The 18,618-nt window shown below is 40.5% G+C and overlaps 1 protein-coding gene across 3 annotated transcripts in view; it reads right to left on the bottom strand.

Annotated features, from left to right (window-relative positions):
* Positions 1 to 18,618, bottom strand: part of ADAMTS2 (ADAM metallopeptidase with thrombospondin type 1 motif 2) — a 535,678-nt gene that overhangs the window by 64,384 nt on the left and 452,676 nt on the right. For all 3 annotated transcript variants that reach the window (XM_007473888.3, XM_056811480.1, XM_056811479.1), the window contains 4 exons: positions 15,715 to 15,820; positions 14,379 to 14,522; positions 12,548 to 12,680; positions 9,214 to 9,327 (listed from right to left, as the gene is read on the bottom strand). In XM_007473888.3, the coding sequence (XP_007473950.1) occupies positions 9,214 to 9,327; positions 12,548 to 12,680; positions 14,379 to 14,522; positions 15,715 to 15,820 (497 nt within the window). The remainder of the gene's footprint in view (positions 1 to 9,213; positions 9,328 to 12,547; positions 12,681 to 14,378; positions 14,523 to 15,714; positions 15,821 to 18,618) is intronic.

The raw sequence follows: 18,618 nt of genomic DNA, 5'->3' as shown, positions 1-18,618 counted from the left end.
AGTTAGGAAGCTTCTGAGGCCACATTTGAAACCAGGTTGTCTTGATTCCAGGCTTGGTGCTCTATCCACTGAGCAAACTTGCTGTCTCCCACTGTACTTTCCACAACAGTAGAGTAAGAATGATGGGATGTAGGGGATGGGGCACCTGATCCTTCTCCTCTGTGCCTATCAAAAAGTGGTATCTGTTTTGGTATTATTTTGGTATTTTTGTTGCCTGGATGGGAAATATGCTGCCATCTGTGAATATACACAAGATGACCAGGGCAAGTATAATCCTTCACTCATTTTTCTTTTTTCTTTTCTTTTTAATGCTCTAAATATTGATTCTAATATGAATGTTAAGGGCATTAAAAAAAGAAAAAGAAAAATGAGTGAAGGATTACTCTTGTCCTGATTCTAAAGCAGAAGAGTGGTAAGGGCTATGCAATGAGGGTTAAGTAACTTGCTCAGGGTCACACAGCTAGGAAGTATTTGAGATCAAATTTGAACCTAGGACCTCCCATTTCTAAGCCTGGCTCTCTATACACTGAGCTATCTCGCTGCCTCCAACTCATTTTTCTTAACATTCAAATCAAGGACAAGTTTAACTTTATACAATTAGCTTCAATGGCCAAGGTCCTTGTTAGGCTTCATGTAAGCCACAAATACAAGTGAATCCATGGTGCCAGCTAAAAAAAATGTTAAGAAAATACAATGGGGGCAGCTGGGTGGCTCAGTGGATTAAGAGCCAGGCTTAGAGAAAGGAGGTCCTGGGTTCAAATCTGATCTCAGATACTTCCTAGCTAGGTGACCCTGGGCAAGTCACTTAACCCCCTTTGCCTATAGGTCCTTTACCACTCTTCTGCCTAGGAACCAATACCTAGTATTGATTCTAAGATGGAAGGTAAGGGAGAAGGAAAGAGAGAGAAAGAAGGAAAGAGAGAGAAAGAAGGAAAGAGAAAGAAAGAAAGAAAGAAAGAAAGAAAGAAAGAAAGAAAGAAAGAAAGAAAGAAAGAAAGAAAGAAAGAAAGAAAGAAAGAAAGAAAGAAAGAGAGAGAAAGAGAGAAAGGGAGGAAGGGAGGAAGGGAGGAAGGGAAGGAGGGAGGGAGGAAGAAAAAAATGACGCCATTGTTACCTTTTGCATAGAAAATGGTAGTTTGGGAAATAAACAAGCAAAAGAGTCACTTGTCCCAGGAATAGCTGAAGGAACCACTTGCCAATCTGCAATCGTGGCTGGGAGGGAGAAAGGCCGGAGCCTCCTCACAAGACCTTTGCCTCATGGCAATTGAGCTCTGCAGGTGAGCAGGATGGGAACTTACCTCTCTGGTAACTGACACAGGACAGATGCAGACAGATGACAAAGAAGCAAGAGCCAAAGACAGTCCAATTCACAATTTTAGGCAATGAGGACTGGGAAAGGAATGGTCTAAATCCAGTATTTGAAGAACCATGATGGGAGAAGGATGCAAAGCTAGGTCTAAGCTAGACAGGTAATGGAGACAGAAACGGGGTATCTACATGGGAGAGATGTAAGGAAGAAGTACTCCAGCCTAGGCCTAGGGTTGGGCTCAACAAAGCAAGAACGCCATTCTGAAAGCTTCTTATTCAGTAGAGCTAAATCCTACAGGCCAGTCTTCAACAATATGGACTTATTGCCATGGTTTATAAAGGACCACAGCTCTTGAGAGCTCTGTATTACTTCTTGGGTTCTCTGTAATAATGATGGTAACAGAAAAGGCTGTAATACTAATTCTGGATGGAGCCTATAAAACTATAAAGATTCAAAAATAAAATCAAAAGGCCTCTGTGGGTGATAGCCATTAAAACTTAGTCAACAATATGCCAACAAAGAATCACCAAATAAATAGCTGGGTCATGTGGATTTATTTGTGGAAAGAAAGGGGTTTGTAATGGTGACACAAGATCAATTGCCACTAGAAAATACCAAAGGGTTATCCTTAAGGGACCCTGGACCTAGTGATAAAATAGATTATGTATAGGAATAATAGAAAGTATGTAAGGGATCACTGTACAGTGAAAAAAAAATTGTACCTCCTAAATATCCAGCAAGACATGACCATGACCTGATGGCTTGAATTAAACATCAGATGCATGGACTGACAGAAGACAAATACCAATATTATGGATACAGGCTTCAAAATATTCTGAAGAACTCAACCAATCAACTCTACCAGTAATAGAACATTACCAGAGACCAGACTGTTGCTCATGAGTACCAGGACATAAAAATGATCCCTGAAAATCTAAGAACAATGATTCAACAGAGGCTAACAACAAGTGGGCCAAATATCCACCATATTCAAGTTAGTGTAACAAAAATATAGAGGTCTAGAAAAGGAGATTTAAATTATGTCAGAATAGGATGAAACACATTTATAACATCCCTGTTATCCTGGAGCTATATTGAGGGTGCTTTCCTTGAACCTACAAAGGATGAGTTTACATCTTAATAACTTTATTAAATTCAAAAAATTATTTTATTCAGTTGTGTAACAATCCATGGAATATTACATTTAAAATAATCATAACAAGAGCACAACTTGTCCAAGTATCTTGAACTCCTTTTCTTCCTCCTCTTTCCAACATCAATAATGAAAAAAATAACTAATTTATGACTGCAACTTTTGCCCAATAATAATGATAATAATTATAGTTGACCGCTTCATAGCTAAACTTAAAATGGAAATAGGTGTCTGAGAAAAAAATATAGCAAATTTCTCTGATAAAATCTCTTTTCCAAATTACATAAGGAATTTACTTGAATTTATAAGAGTCAGTAATTCCCTCACTGATGGTAAAAAGATACAAGGAAGACATCCAAGGTATCAAAAACTTTATTTAAAAATCTCCTAAATCATTTGTTGTTAGAGAAATTCAAATTTAAAAAAACTCTGAAGTTTCACCTCAAAAAATAAGATTGGCAAAGTTGGTGAAAAAAAAGTGACATAAATGTTCTGGAAGGGCTGATGGAAAACAAATTCATTAATTCAGGATAGGTAGATTGGTTGAGTCATTGGGGAAAGCATTTTAGAACTATGCTTCAAAATCACTAAACCATGGATATTCTTTAACCCAGTAATAACACCACTAGACCTCTATCCCAAAGAGATCAAAGAAGAAAAGGATACATGTATATAAAAAATACTTATAGCAATTCTATCACTTCCTGCTGGAATTTACTGGTAATATGCAGAACTGCAAATCATTTTCATGGATTTATTTTATATCCTACAACGTTGCTAAAGCTATTAGTTCAATTAGATTTTTAGTTGAATTGCTAGGATAAATCATATTATACATGATAGTTTTGTCTCCTCTCTATCCTTACTGATTCAATTTCTTTTTCTTATTTTATTGTTTTAGCTTGCATTTTGAACATATTGAGTATCAGTGGAGATACTAGGATAATAAAAGGATGTCCTTTTTTTACCCCTGATCTTACTGGAAAGGCCTCTAACTTATTCCCATTTGATTTTTATTATTTATTTATTTTTAGAAAACCTTTACCTTATGACTTAGAATCAATACTGTGTATTGGTTCTAAGGCAGAAGAGTGGTAAGGGCTAGGCAATGGGATCAAATGACTTGCCCAGGGTCACACAGCTAGGAAGTGTCTGAGGCCAAATTTGAACCCAGAACCTCCCATCTCTGGGCCTGGCTCTCAATCCACTGAGCCACCCAGCTGCCTCCCTTATTCCCATTTTAGATAATGCTAGTTCTTGTATATAAATGTTTATTTCCTTCCCTTCCCCTTTTATGGGATGAATATTCTATCTTACCCAAAGCTTTTTCTGCTTCTATTGATATAATCATGTGATTTTTGTTGTTTTGTTAGGAACATTGTCAATGATGTTTATAATTTCCCCAATATTGAACCAGCTCTGCATTTCTGACACAAATCCAGCCTAGCCATAGTATATGATCTTTGTGATATGTTGCTACAGTTTCCTTCATTTATTTACTTATTTTTATTTTAAGAACAAATTTCTATATTAGTTTCCTGAAGTTATATAATCCATGTTGTCCTCAATCCTTCTTCCCTCCCCCCTTCCAGAGCTGACACGTAATTCAATCTGGGTTATACATGTAACACTATAGTTTCCTTGTTAATATCTTATTTAAAAGTTTTACATAAATATTCATCAGAGATATTAGTCTACAGTTTCCCCCCTCTGTTCTGATTTTTCTTTGTTTATGTATCACAACCATATTTGTTCTATAAAAGGAATATGGTAGGATTCTTCCTTTTCCTCTTTTTTTCAAACAATCTTATGTAATATTAGAATGAATTGTTCTTTAAATGTTTAGTAGAATTTGCTTATAAATACATCTGGTCCTGAGTTTTTTCTTTGGAATTCATTTATGGCTTAGTCAATTTCTTTTCTTAGATAGAGTTATTTAAACACTCAATTTTCTGTTAATCTGTACAATTTATATTTTTATAAATATCCATTTCACTTAAATTGTCAGTTTTATTGCCACTCAGTTGGGTGAAATAGCTCCTAAAAATTGCTTTTATTTCTTCTTCATTGGATATGAATTTGGCTGATAAATATTTGTTGAAGGAATGAATGTAAAGTATGAGATATGTTGTATTTGGTATTTATTGAAATGCTTTTTGGTCTTGAATTCAGGAAAAGCAAAGAGCATTTTAACAGATATTGTATATAGATGATCAAGGTAACAATGGTGAAGTGGGTGAATTAAGTCAAGTCCTTTTTTCAGGGGCACAAAGGCGAAGGTCATGGGAAAAGAGATAAAGTATGCATCTACTATTTCAAACCATGTCATTAGGATGGAGAATAGGGTACAATCTGTTAGACTCACCATGGGCACATAATTAGTTTAAACTGGATGTTCATGTTCATGGGCTCTGACTTTCCACGTTCCCCCTCCAGAATGCATTAATTTATACTAGGTGAGAAACCAAGACTATCAATTTGAGCACATTTTCCCTTGCACAAAAAGTACTTTCTTCTAGAACAGGTTTTTTTTGTCCTAATGATTTCATGAAAGATTAGAAAATATGAAGCTATAAGGGCTCCTGAAGTGGTAAATTCTCTCTCATATCTCTATTAAAACTTTGGAAATGGCATAAATTTCATGGTTAGACAAATGTCCCAAGTGTCCTAATTCTTACTGTCTCAGGAGACTTTAAGGAAAAAAAAATGCTTAAACCATTTGCGTTTTCTAATTTTTAGTTAAACTTCTTTCCTGATGCCCCATTGAGATATGAAGGGAACCCCTATACTAGCTGAATCCAGACACTCTGAAAGGTTCTTCCGAACTAGAAAGCCTTTGGATATGAGCTTAGAAATGGGGGTGGGGCTCCAATTATGAATATTTGTAATAAAGAATAAGAGACAGTGTGGTAAAATGAAAAGATCCACGGATTAAAAAAAACAAAACCCTTATCTTTTGTCTTCCCTACTAAGTATTGGTTCCAAGGCAGAAGAGTGGTAAGGGCTAGGCAATGGGGGTCAAGTGACTTGCCCAGGGTCACACAGCTAGGACATGTCTGAGGTAAGATTTGAACTCAGGACCTCCTGTCTACAGGCCTGGCTCTATCCACTGAACTACCTAGCTGTCTATAACTATAAATTAAAAAAACAAACAAACCATGAAACCTTACCTTCCATCTTAGAATTGACACTGTTTATTGGTTCTAAGGCAGAAGAGCATTAAGGGCTAGGCAATGGGGGCTAAGTGACTTGCCTAGGGTCAGTCATACAGCTAGGAAGTGTCTGAGGCTAGATTTGAACTCAGGACTTCCTATCTCTAGGCCTGGCTCTCAATCCACTGAGCAACCCAGCTGCCCCCCTAGAACCATAGATTTGAAAATAGAACATCTGGTTTAATTCTTGGCACTGATTTTAGGGGAGTCATTTAGCCTCTTGGAAGCCCAATTTCCTTATGCATAAAATGAAGGCATTGAACTAGATGGCCTCTAAGGTTTCTTGCAAGTCTAAATCTATGATCATATGATGACTAAGTGGTGAGGATGTGGTTTGTATTGGTGGAATCCAGACATTGTGCTAGATGTTTCTTCCTGCCCAGCATCACTAGCCATTCAGCTAGGTTAATAATAATTCAGTAGGTCAATAAGAAGAAGAAAGGGAGGCAGTGAGGTGGCTTATTGGGCTGAGAGCCTGTCCTAGAGACAGGAAGTCCTGAGTTCAAATGTGACTTCAGACACTTCCCAGCTGTGTGACCCTGGGCAAGTTACTTAACCCCCATTGCCTAGCTCTTACTATTCTTCTCCCTTATATCAATCTACTGTATTGTACCAAACATACTGTATTGCTTTTAAGATGGAAGGGAAGGGTTTAAAAAAAAAGAAGACAGAATGACTCACCTATGATTTGTTTTAGGAAAATCAAGCAGCCAGCTTTCTTATGGAGCCTGTTGCTATGCATGCCATCTGTTGCTTGATACTATGGGGAATAAAACATAGCCTTGCTTTCAACTCAAGGAGTTTATAGATAATTGGGACTTTTATTGAACAAAAAACCAAGAATAAGAGAAGATAGTTAAGTGTGGTTCAGACGCAGAGTCCTACAGATACTCGTGTAAGAGGCTAGAGAGAAGGGGAAGGTTTCAAGAAGAAAACGAGTCTTGAATGAATTATGAAAAAAGCATTTATTTTGTCCACTGTGTGTTCCATAGGCACTCACAATACTGGGGATACAAATATCACACTGAGACAGTCCCTGCCCTCAAGGAGTTTACATCCTAATGGGGGAGATAACACATAAAGGGGGGGTGGCCAGGGAAAGGAAGTTTTGGTTGGGGGAATCATAGGAATTTGGAGTGGAGCCATAAAGTGGTCAACCCTCATGTCTTCTCCAAAAGTACTGGTAGAAGTGACTTCATTATTGCTCCCAGAACAAGAGATAGGAGACAGGTGGGGGAGGGAAGGGAGAGGTGCAAGTGGCAGCAAGGCAGATGATAAGATGTCTGGGGTGGGTGGCTGTATTTGGTGGCCCCTACTTTGGGGCCACTAGAAATAGTGAGTCAGGTGTGCTTACACTGGCTCATTTTCTAATCTGGGGAACATGGTCTCAGAACGGGGTTCAAAAGCTGACTGGATTAACTGCTCCAGAGAGGTAGAGCATGAGATCCATTAATCTGGTCAGAGGGGCTGTACCAACATGAGAGAGTGGGGTCATCAGCAGGACAGATGGGAAGATGTCCATGGTAGATGGCTGAATGGGACCGAACAAAGGCTTCTCTTAAAGGATCAGTTGGGATAGGTAGAGGAGTAGCATTCGTGCATTCATAGTGACAGAAAGAATGTGATCAAAGGCATAGAGACAGGAATGAACTTTGTGCTTTGTGGGGTAGTAGGAAAACTAGCCTGGATGGGTTAGATGGTAGGTATTGAGAAATTTATAAACAATCAGACTGGGGAAATGAAGTGAGGCTTTGAATGCCAGGATAAATAGTTTAGGCAAAAGCATTTTCACAGATGCTTCCTGAGCAGAAAAGGGAAATTATCCAAAGTGTGTGTGTGTGTGTGTGTGTGTGTGTGTGTGTGTGTGTGTGTGTGTGTGTGTTTTAAAGAAACTAGCTTATTGTAGTGTACATTTCTGAGCCTATTAGTTTGTCCTTCCATAAGCTTCAGTGAACAGTTCTTGCATGACCCTAGCACAGGGAAGATGGTTGTCATGGGCACTGACCACATCTTTATGGCAAATGGAATCAGAGGGGGAAAAAGGAAAGGAAAAATTGTTTACTCAGACCAGCCATTTGTATTTTCTGCTTCAGGGGAGAAAAAAGTAAATTAAGGAGTCCAAGAATCAGAGAGTCATTGTACTCTCCAAAAAGATGAGAGCTAATAACAAATGAGGGCAACAGCAGATGGGAATGTAGCCAGGTTCCAGTGTTCTGTGCTGATGGAGGAAGGAGAAATAAGAACAATCTGGTACATCTGTATCCAGACATTCAGAGGGATCTGTTGGACCTTCTCTTTGGCTACAGCTTTGACACTGAGAATTCACCAGAATAAACTGGTTCAAGAATGATTGATGAGGCATTAGCTGGGCAACCACGAGCAAGTCACATCACCTCTGGGGACCTCAGTTTTGTTATGTATAAAAGGGGGATAATAATCTTTCACTGTACTATAATTAGGCTCAAAGGAGATAATAGTGTCATAAAACCATAAATACTTCCTGTAGCATTTTTGTGCAAGAGAACTATTATTATGTTTCTTCAATCCTATCTTTCTATTTCACTCTTCATGTGTTAATCTTAACCTCCTTCTACTTTTTTCTTACTCATCTGAACCCATGTACAGTTCACTCTAGACAGACTCGAGAAAGAAAAAAAGACAAAACAAATCTTATGAATTTCTGTTTATTTGTAATGAGTTACCTCTGTGCTGCCTCAGTTTCCTCATCTATAAAATGAGTTGGAGAAGGAAATGGCAAATCATTCTATTATCTTTGCCAAGAAAACCACAACTGGAGTCATGAAGAATCAGACATGACTGAAAAAATGACTGAATGCACACCTGCTATGTGGGTTGTTTATGAACAGCTTTGAATCCCAGAGCACTACCTCTTTTTCCACCCCAGCATTCCAGGGTCAAGCATAAAAATTTTTGAATTATTTGCTACTATGAGTTATCCATGACTTGTTCCTGTCTATTAGTGCAGACCGGTTATTTATGAGTACAGCTCCATGGGGATAGGACTAGGGGAAAGTTAATGTTAATATGTGAATGGGAGAATTAAAAAAAATAAATTGTAAAGATGGGAATGAAAAAATATAAGAGAACACATCACATCACATTTCTCCTTTGAGCCTCATGCCAACCCACTGAGGACCACATTGCAGGGACTATTACCCCTCTTTTATGGATGAGGAGATCAAGGCTCAGGGGTGAAGTAGTTTGTGCCAAGGTCACACAGCAAGTAGATATCAGAGAGAAAATTCAAAACTGGCTCTTCAGACTCTAAATGGGACCTTTTCCCTAGTACTGCCCTACCTCCATATTTCCCTAACTCCTTCTAGAAACTGTACTCCCTCTTCCAGACAAGCATGTATTTCTGGGTGTCCATAGCTCTAGGTCCCCATTTCTGCTTTTGTGTTCTTTCCATACCCTTTATAAATGGCAAAAGTCTGCCCTGCCTTAGGGTGGCAGGGATCATTGTGAGAATAAGGTACCAGAATTAGGTTCTCCCTTGGAGTCTTCGCCTGTTTACTCACCTTCCCTGGGGCACACATGGTCCCATCCAGTGGTGGCCCTTTCTTCGTTTTGCAGAAGTAGGGGTTGTCAGGGTGGCTACACCATAGCTGCTTGCAAGGATCAAAGGTCCGGAACTAGAATAAGAGCAAGTTCAGAGAATTACAGAATATCAAAGCTAGAAGGGGCCTCAGAATATATAACATTAGAGTTGGAAAGGACTTCAAGAATAACTGGTCCACTATTTGCATTGTCCAGAGCAAGAAATCAAAGTCTTCACAGGTTACAATGACTAGCTGCAGATCATGGAGCAAGGAAGCAGAAAGCTGGAATTTAAACTCAAGTCTTTTGTCTCCCAAGTCCAATAACATAGATTTGTGGGAAGACAAAGTAAAGCAGATGATTCAATAAAGAATTTCATTCAAGGCTGGGGCAAGCAAACCAGTTACTTTGGCTCTTGGGAAGAGTAAACTACTTTCTGCAAAGAACCTAAGATGGTGAGGAAATGTCCAAGGTGAAATCTAGACCCCTGTCTTCAAAATTCCTAGCCTTGCTACAAACTTCTATTTCTATAATGCTTTATAATTCACAAAGCATTTTCCTCACAAAAATCCTGTGAAGAAACAGATGTAATCAGTGGTGGAATGGGTATACTAAAGCTGATAGTTCTAGGATCAAACTGGCACCCAGGCAGCTCATAGGAAGTCACCAGCCAGATCCACTTTTCCGGGGAAAGAGCCCGAAGAGAGGAAGAGACGCACCCATATAGATGGTTTTACATCACTTTCCTGCGTCTTATCTGTACCAATGGTAGCTTAGCTTGACTTAGGAAAGCCCAGGGGTCTGTCAGCTGTTTCTGCACATGTCTATCAAAGGCCATCCTCCTAGATACTTAATCCTTAAGTATGGGTGCAGACATTCCTGATCTTGTTAGACTAAGTAGGGTGGAGCCATGAAGAGTTCACAAGACATTCCTGATTCTGTTAGACCAAGTATCTCCATTGTTATAATCAGGAGATTACAACTTTATCTTTCCCTAAAGTACAGTCTGAGTAGGGTGGAGTAGTTTTAAAGTTCACAGTATTCACACCTTGGAAATCAGCAAATGCTATAAATCAGGGCAAGGTCTATTTTGTTGATTGTTGAGATTTAAGAAAGTGAGGGGGGTGCAGCTGGGTGGCTCAGTGGATTAAGAGTCATGTCTAGAGATGGGAGGTCTTAGGTTCAAATCTGGCCTCAGACACTTCCCAGCTGTGTGACCCTGGGCAAGTTACTTAACCCTCATTGCCTAGCTCTTATCATTCTTCTGCCTTAGAACCAATACACAGTATTGATTCTAAGATGGAAGGTAAGGGTTTTTAAAAAAAGTGATGGGGGAAATGGTAATGATACAAATTAGGTCATTTAATTAGTCATCATCAGAGATTAAGATCCAGGCCTCCTAATTTTAATTTGGAATAAATGGCTTTCTCTTTTTTCTACAGAAAAGATAATTCTACTCTCAATGGGACTTTAATAGGAGTGGTGATCCCTTTTCACTCTCTTGTCAAGATCTTTCATGGTTCAAGACATTCTACGAGAGAGAGCTGTGGTGAGAAGAGCTGCCTGTGGCCACAGAATGGACAGAAATTTTCTAGTTGATGCCAAGACATTGGTCATATTAGCATCATGCTCCAACCAGTTGGGCTAACCGAGCATAGACAGAAGAGTCAGGGAAAAGATCTGTGTTTGGAATCAAAGCTGAGAGCTGGGAAGCTTTAATATAGTCCAATTCAATCTGATCTAGTGAGCCAATGAAACATCGTATTATACAAATGTCCCAGGGCAAGGGTCTCATCAGACGGAGAAAATCTTGCTTTCATTCCTAAAGAGAGGCCCAAACTCCTCAGCTCTTCCTCCAACCCCCACTACATAGGTTAGTGGAATCTGTAAAGTTCTTGTTAGATGGGGACCTAGGAAGAGGATCAAATAAAAAGGGTAGTCTTGGTTACTACCATGTAAAAAGTAATGGATACTTAAAAAACAAAACAAAACACCAACTTATACATGATAGATTCACAGTTTCATCTGCTATTCTTGTCTTCTCATCTTCCCATATAGAAATAATCATACTGGTTGATGATGGTTATAAACCAAATTAAAAAAAATTAAACATATACACATATTTTAAATGCATGTATATTTAAAGATGAAGACCCAAACCCCTCTGTTTCTCATCAGGCATTTGCCCATGGCTATTGTGTCCTCTCAATAAAACTGACTGCTTTACTGAAAAATCTTTCCCTCTTCCTAGACTTTTCCCATAAACCTTACTGGAAATAATTAACAAATAACAAAGAGGGAAAGAATGACAGGAATTGAGCCATTCTGGAAATTCACAAGACTAATACGATTTAGAGCTAAGAGGAACCTTAAATACAATTTAAACCAACCATCTCATTTTACTAATCAGATCTACCAGAGGTCACACAGGAAATAAATGGACAGGCAGGGATCAGCTCTAGAATTAGGATGGGACCAAGGTGGTTGGCCTTAGGTACTAAACCATTGCTTTAGCTCAGTAGAAATAATGGTTAAGCACCTCTTTAGCCAGAATAATTAGTTAAAATAGGCAGTTCTCAGATGGTGCCCCTTTTCACTAGGATTTTGTCACTAAAAAGAGGTCCTCCTAAATCTCATGGGCCCAGGCCAAATCCCAGGTTTTGGTAGTCATTAAACATTTATGTAGTGTCTACTAAGTTTCAGGCACTGTGCTACAGGCTGAAGTTATAAAGAGAAGCCAAAGATAGCCTTTGCCCTTGAGGAGTTCACAGTCCATCAGGGAGAAAACATGCAAATAACTGTATGGAAACAAACTATATACAGGGTAAATAGGACAATAAATAAACCTACTTGTAATGATTGCTTCAATGGCAAAAAATGTTAGCAAGAATCCCATCTCACGAGGATTCAAACTTGGGTCTTTTGGCTCCATATCCAATACTCCATAATCCAACACAAGGGAAGATTGTTCTCATGTGTCTAGGGTTTGCTGGCAGCATGCCTTGGGATTAAGTGGACCTGCCAATGTCCTTCCCAGAAATAATAGCCCAAGGTATGATAGGCTGGGGGTGGGGCGCAGTGACAGGGAGGGAGGAGGGGGAATATTTCTGGCTCAGAGTTGTATTTCCCAAACATAATAAAACATGGCAAAGTTATTGGGTTTTTTTCTCCTCATCTCCTCAGCAGTTGGCTAGGGGTCCTTTTCACCATCTGAGACTGAATGGCCTGGGGTTATTGGATGCTGGGATACTCCCTGGCCACAGCAGCATCCAGGCTCCTGAGGAGAAGCAGTGGAAAGGGCTGACTTTTACTCACCGCCGTGCACATCATATAGCCTAGTCCGAAGTCAAAACGACACTGCTCGTTCATGGAATAGTGAATTCCCGGCAGCTGGGGCAGAGCTGGCCAGTCCTGCTCAAAGGGGTCATCCCGCAGGCAATCATAGGAGCTGCAACAGGCACACACATAAACATGACAGGAGCAGATGGACTTGTGGTTTCCCGAAAGGCTGAGTCCAAGCCAAATGGAGGGCCTGCTTGCTGGGAAGCTGAAGCACCAGATGGGCTGAGCACAGCCCCAGGCAGACTCCCTGGGCATCTGCCCCCAGTCAGTCTGCAGGTGCACACTCACTCTGGGCTTCCTGGCGGTACAAACTGGGCTGGACTTTCAAGGGGGAATGGCCTGATGTCCCAGGGTCCCACTTGGACCAGGACCAGCAATGGGCCCACCCCAGATCAGGCTGACGAGAAAGAAAAAACATGGAATTCATTTTCCAGGTTAGGTATTCCTTGGCTCCCTTCTTCCCCCTCCTCCAACCCCACCCTCTGTCCTTCAGCCTGAACTTTGGGAGGAATCACCGAGGTGGCCAATAGTAGAGCAGGGTTACTGGAGAGGACAACCAAAGCCCTTTCCAGGGGGAGCATGTGCTTTCACAGGCCAAGGGAGCCCCTACTGGGCCTCCCTTCTGCCTGCTTCCCTTAAAATGTTTCTCAAGCTTTCCTTTCTCAGCCTCTTTTTCACTTGGAACTTCTTTAGGAATATCACATTACAGTAGTCAGAATGAGGTAGTAATTCTACTCTAGCACTCACTTGGCCAGCTTGAATAACAGCAGGAAACAAAAAATCTGGGAGATTGTTATAATACTTAGGCCTGTTGGACTAAAGCCATTAAGTCCAGGAGTAACTAAGACCTTAATCTGTAGAAGGGAGGGAAGGAGAACTCTCTAAGAAATCTCATCAAAGATGGAGAGATAGGGGACTGCCCAGTTGGTTGTAGTTCCATCCCTATATTGGGGGGTGGGGAGGGCAGGGGACCCTAGGCCTTATGACAAGGCTCATTAGGGTCAGAACCAAGTCTGTAGTAGACCAGACCAAGTGGAAATCTAGCTAGGAGGATGATCCTTCTTCCACCCTACCCTATAATTTTCAAGGGTAGGAAAGGAAATTCCAGGTTATCTCCTCATGTGAGCTATTTCAAAAGCAAGTTCTCAGACATACAATGTGGCAATGGGCATGCCTTGAATGTATTTGCGTGTCTTCCAAGGATCATCAAGGTCTAAGAAACAATAAGATAGAATGTGGAAGGAACTTTCACTCTTTGTAAGTCTGGGAAATGTATTTCCTTGCCAGGATTCACCAGTGCTTCCTTTCTCTGTCTGAGAGGGGTCATACTCAGCCTCCTTGGCTCCAGGGGATGGTTGAGCTTCTCAGGGGAATTTCAGGAAAAAGGACGCTGTGGAATCAGATGAAAATATGAAGTGGCTATACAAAGGGAGAACCTGTATGTGGTTTGCAAATTTTTAAATCATTCCCACACTTTGGAAGAATGAATATATCTTTAAGAGGTTGATAAAGAAATAATGGAGAACAATGTGCATCATTTCAGGACAACAAAGGTCTGGGCTAAGCTTAGTGGGAAAATCTTCATATTATGTAAATGGGTTTTCCATCTGGTCTTTGGACAGTGGACATCACATGCAAATCCCAAGTGGAATAGGAGTATGTCCCTAGTAGCTTTCAGGTTATGGCAATGTGAGGCTCCCCTAGTCACTCATACCCTCTATAAAAAGCTATGGTTCCTAGTTGGCAGGGGTTTTTAGGGGCAGCAGCTGGAAAGACAAAGGGATCATCATTTATAGCAACTCACTTGAGATAGCGATTCAGCTCCTGTTGGCTGCACCTGGACCAATGGAAACGGTGGAAGGCAGCCTGGACCAGGGGAGCCATGATACTGCCCATCCTCACCTCATCACCACATCTGTTGCCCTGGCCATCATGTTCCATCCCTAAGCTGGAACAAAGGTAAGAAGAAAGACCCAGCATGGGAACCAAGCAATTTTTACTTTTCAAAAAGAGGAAATGCAGGACTGGAGATGAATACTTTAGTGAATGGAGGCTTAAAAGAGGGAAACTCATGGTGTGGTGGAGTATCCAGGCTGATATAATAACTATAGTAAATAACAATAAATGAGACCTTTGGCAAGCCATGGCTCCTCTCTGAAACTTGGTTTCTTCATCTATAAAAAATGAGGGAATTGGACTATATATCCTCTAAGATCCTTTCCAGCTTTATGATCATATGATACTTCTCTGGATGCCAGTTTTTTCATTTATAAACTGAAAGGATTTGACTAGATGGCCTCTAAAGTCCCTTCTCTCTTTAATGATATGTGATTATCTGATTTCCAAGTACATATTCCTTTACCACTTCACTATTTCAACAGGGAAATTAAAGAATTGCTATAGCAGAGAGTCTCAATTTCAGTAAGAATCCAATAAACATTTATTAAATTCCTAATATGCAAGAACCTGTTCTGTGTGTTGGGGATAGGAGAGGGAAGATGCACAGAAAAATAAGATGTGGCATTCTCATGGAACTCACCTAACATCTAACAGAGTTTCCCCAATTTCTACTGAATATATTGGCTTCATGAGTAATGATATCTTAAATAATCAGGACTATATGATTAAAGTTTCTAGGACTGTGTGATCAATCAGTCTGAATTTATCAGAGATCTTAACACAACCTGTGGTTGTCCAACTTTCCTCCAAGATATCAATACAGGGGCAATGCTGACAAGTATTTTTCCAGAAAAGGGAGAGAAGAATGTTCTGCATTGACTGGCTTGTCCTCCTAATTGATGTTAAATGTAGAGGATGATTGTACATACTCTTGGTTCTGTGAATATCCTCACAATGTCCAAAAATCCTTTCCTGAAGGGATTACCTCTTTGGTTTTGGTCTCTACCTACCTTCTTCTCAACCAGACACCATGGGGAATTTTAGCCTCTGGAATGAATATTAATTTGCCAACAAACTTTCTAGAAGACCTCAGTGACAAGTATGAAAACAGGGTGCCATGAAGTAATGACATATGGTTCATTTCTCCAAATTGATTCCTTCAGTCCTATTTCCCCAAATGGCTCTTTAGTTTGATGTTCCCCTTAACCAAAAAGGAAAAAGTAGCTCTGATCTCTACTTACACATGGCCGGTCTCATGGGCTACCACAAAGGCAGAGGAAAATCCATCTTCATGGTTCAGGGTACAGCTGCGGACAGGATGGCACATTCCAGTGACCGGGGCATAGCCTGAGAGGGAGGGCAAGGAGCAAAAGCCATTTCGGTTCCTAGGGGACCCAGGGCAGGTGCTGAGCTCAGCTAGGCTGAGCTCTCAGAGTGGGTATTTTGAGACTAAGTTTCTAGGCTTGGGACAGAACCTACTATCCAGGTGCTAATATCTTGGTATGCCTACCTGGAGGCTTCAACTATGCTGGGGAGTCTCATAGCCTAGGGACCTTAGAAAGAGATATTCCTATGGCCACATGCTCTATAGATGCATAGGAGCCTAGGGATATTAGATAATTTATATCTTTTCTGATCTTTATCAATAGGTATGTGTATATATTTTCAAAGAGGACCAATGACTTCATGAGATGATGTCTTGACTGGTGCAAGATTTGGATTTAGGTGAGGCAGAGTTGCAAAAAGTTGTCAGCCTCATTGTCCCTTCCAGAGTCATCCAAGCCCAGTGGCAAGATAAAAGTCAGGATGGTTGTTAATAGCCCAGGGTGCAGTAGATGACCTAGGTATCTCTGATGTCTGACCAAGCTTTAAGAGCTTTTTCAGCTACTTTCATGGCCATTGTAATAAATTGTTCTCAGATACCCATTCCATCATGAGCAGTATTCACATGCTTGGGGTGGACATTACCCTAACTCACTAACAGGTTTGTGTCCCATTGGTTACCCTCAACCTGTCTAGCATATCTGCTGAGATGGCTTACTGGGATGTGACTGCTGTGCATGTTAGCTTCTTGGAACCCCAAGTGAGACTTGGGTGATAGGTAAACATCAGTGGTGAATGAGAAGCTCTAAAAAGGCTTAGTAAGCCCTCACATCTGAGGTGATAGTCCTTGAACACCTATATACCCAGGCATTGGTGAAGAAATAAAATAATTGAGGCAGGAGTTAATTTTTGGTTAAGCAAGGGTAAGTAAAAAGAGTCCCGTAGCTACCAGAAGAAATCTTTGGTATGTGTGAATTGGAGTGGGAGGAGGTTTTTAGGAAGTAGGTAAGAGAACAGAAAGTCTTCAGTGGGCTTGAGGCATTCTGGGTTTGTCTAAAAGGACTCCAAAGTTTCTAATAATCTAGGGACAAATTGCCTCTGGCTATTTTGATGCTGACTGAGCTGTGACATTATTTCTTGAAAAGGAAGAGAAACATGACAGAAAGATGGAGCAACAATTAGGCTGAGAACAGTGGGTAGAAGGCCTGAGACTAGGCAGTGATCTTGACCACATGGAATGATTATATTAGCCAGAAATGGATAATGATGGCAACAGAAAGATGGAGTACTGACACAAGAGAACCTTATAACAGAGGAATAACGTGGGAAGCCGTGATCAGACAAGCAACCTAGAGGGCAAACCCTGCCTCTATTCCTCACTGAGACTCTATCCAGGAAAGTGCTTAAAGCCCCAAGGATTGAGCAGGGCTGTGGGGAGAGTTAACCCATAAAAAGGAGGTGGGATGGTGACTCACTAACAAACTTTTCCATCCAACATGAGCCTTCCCCATTTTTTCTGTACACTTTGTAGACACCAATGGAGGTGGTCTCATCACTTATCTTTCCCTCTTATGACCAGTCCAACCTCTTTTCTTCTCCAAAATTTCTTTGATGATATCTACTGTACTCTGGTTCTCTCTTCTAATTCCTTGTCTGTAATGCATTGCCTCCAATTCATATTGCTTTATGAGTCCTATTTGTCTTCAATTCTTCAAAGACTGCCATATTCCAAAACTTGCTTCCATACAACTTGGGCAGACTACCAATATCAAATAGATTGGCTTTTGTTTTAGTGAGAAGTTTGCGATAATTAAAAGAACTTTGAGATCTCCCAAAGGCAATTCAGCTTGCTTTACTCCTCCAGCTCAATTCTAGGTCCAATTTATTTTCCATTTGCAGCATCTGTCCAAAAGTTCTATCTAGACAGATAAACTCTATAGGTTGTCCATAACTGTCCATCATGGTTTGAACAATAGACATTCTTCATTCACTTGATTTTCTTGTGTGGATGATTGGGCCAAACACCTTTGAATGGCTCTCTACATCTCATCTAGTGCAATCCTCTAGGGTAGCATTGGCAAAGTATTGGCACACATGGGGGGCTAGCATGAGGGGGAGGTGGGGAGCTTCTCCATTCTTCCTCTTCTCAGTGCCCAAGGACATTTTTGCATGTCCTGCCCCCTCTGTCCGGCCTTCCCAAAGTGAGCACTTCCTTCTTCTGCTCTCCCTTAATGCTGGGGGCTCACAGGCAGCTTGAAGTTGCAAGCTGGGGACATGAACACTAATCTAGGGCTTGATGTAATCAGTCACCTGCAAACAGGAGCTTCTGGAGAATCTTTTCAAATATGGGGAAACTCTCTTGATCCATTCAGTGGCAAAAGCCTTAGCATGCACCTCCCTGCTTTAAGCCTCTCCTAATATTAATGATCAAAGGAATGCTGAACAAGATGATCTTTGTAATATCTTTCAAGGAATCTTGTATAGTTTTAACATATGCATAGGAGGCATTTTGTTGGAAGAGAACCTTTGGGATGGTATTTTGCTCCAATTACTCTTATGCTTTTGTAAAGCCATCCCATGATTAGCACAATAGGAAACTGTACTTTCTGCATCTCTCTCAATCAATTGTGTAATGGCAAAAGATGTAATCTACTGTGTAATGATACTTTCAAAAGTCTTCCTGAATTACAAGCTATTGTTATTATTTGATAATTATCAAAAACTCTCTTGGGTTCCATATCTTTTATAGAATATTTTTTCCCATAGACATTTCCTTGCATGATCACAGTTTGCATTCTTCTTATTTTTCACAGCTCAATAGG

This window comes from Monodelphis domestica, chromosome 1 (assembly GCF_027887165.1).
Source record: "Monodelphis domestica isolate mMonDom1 chromosome 1, mMonDom1.pri, whole genome shotgun sequence".
Lineage (NCBI taxonomy): Eukaryota > Metazoa > Chordata > Mammalia > Didelphimorphia > Didelphidae > Monodelphis > Monodelphis domestica.
This window is presented reverse-complemented; position numbering and strand designations above follow the sequence as displayed.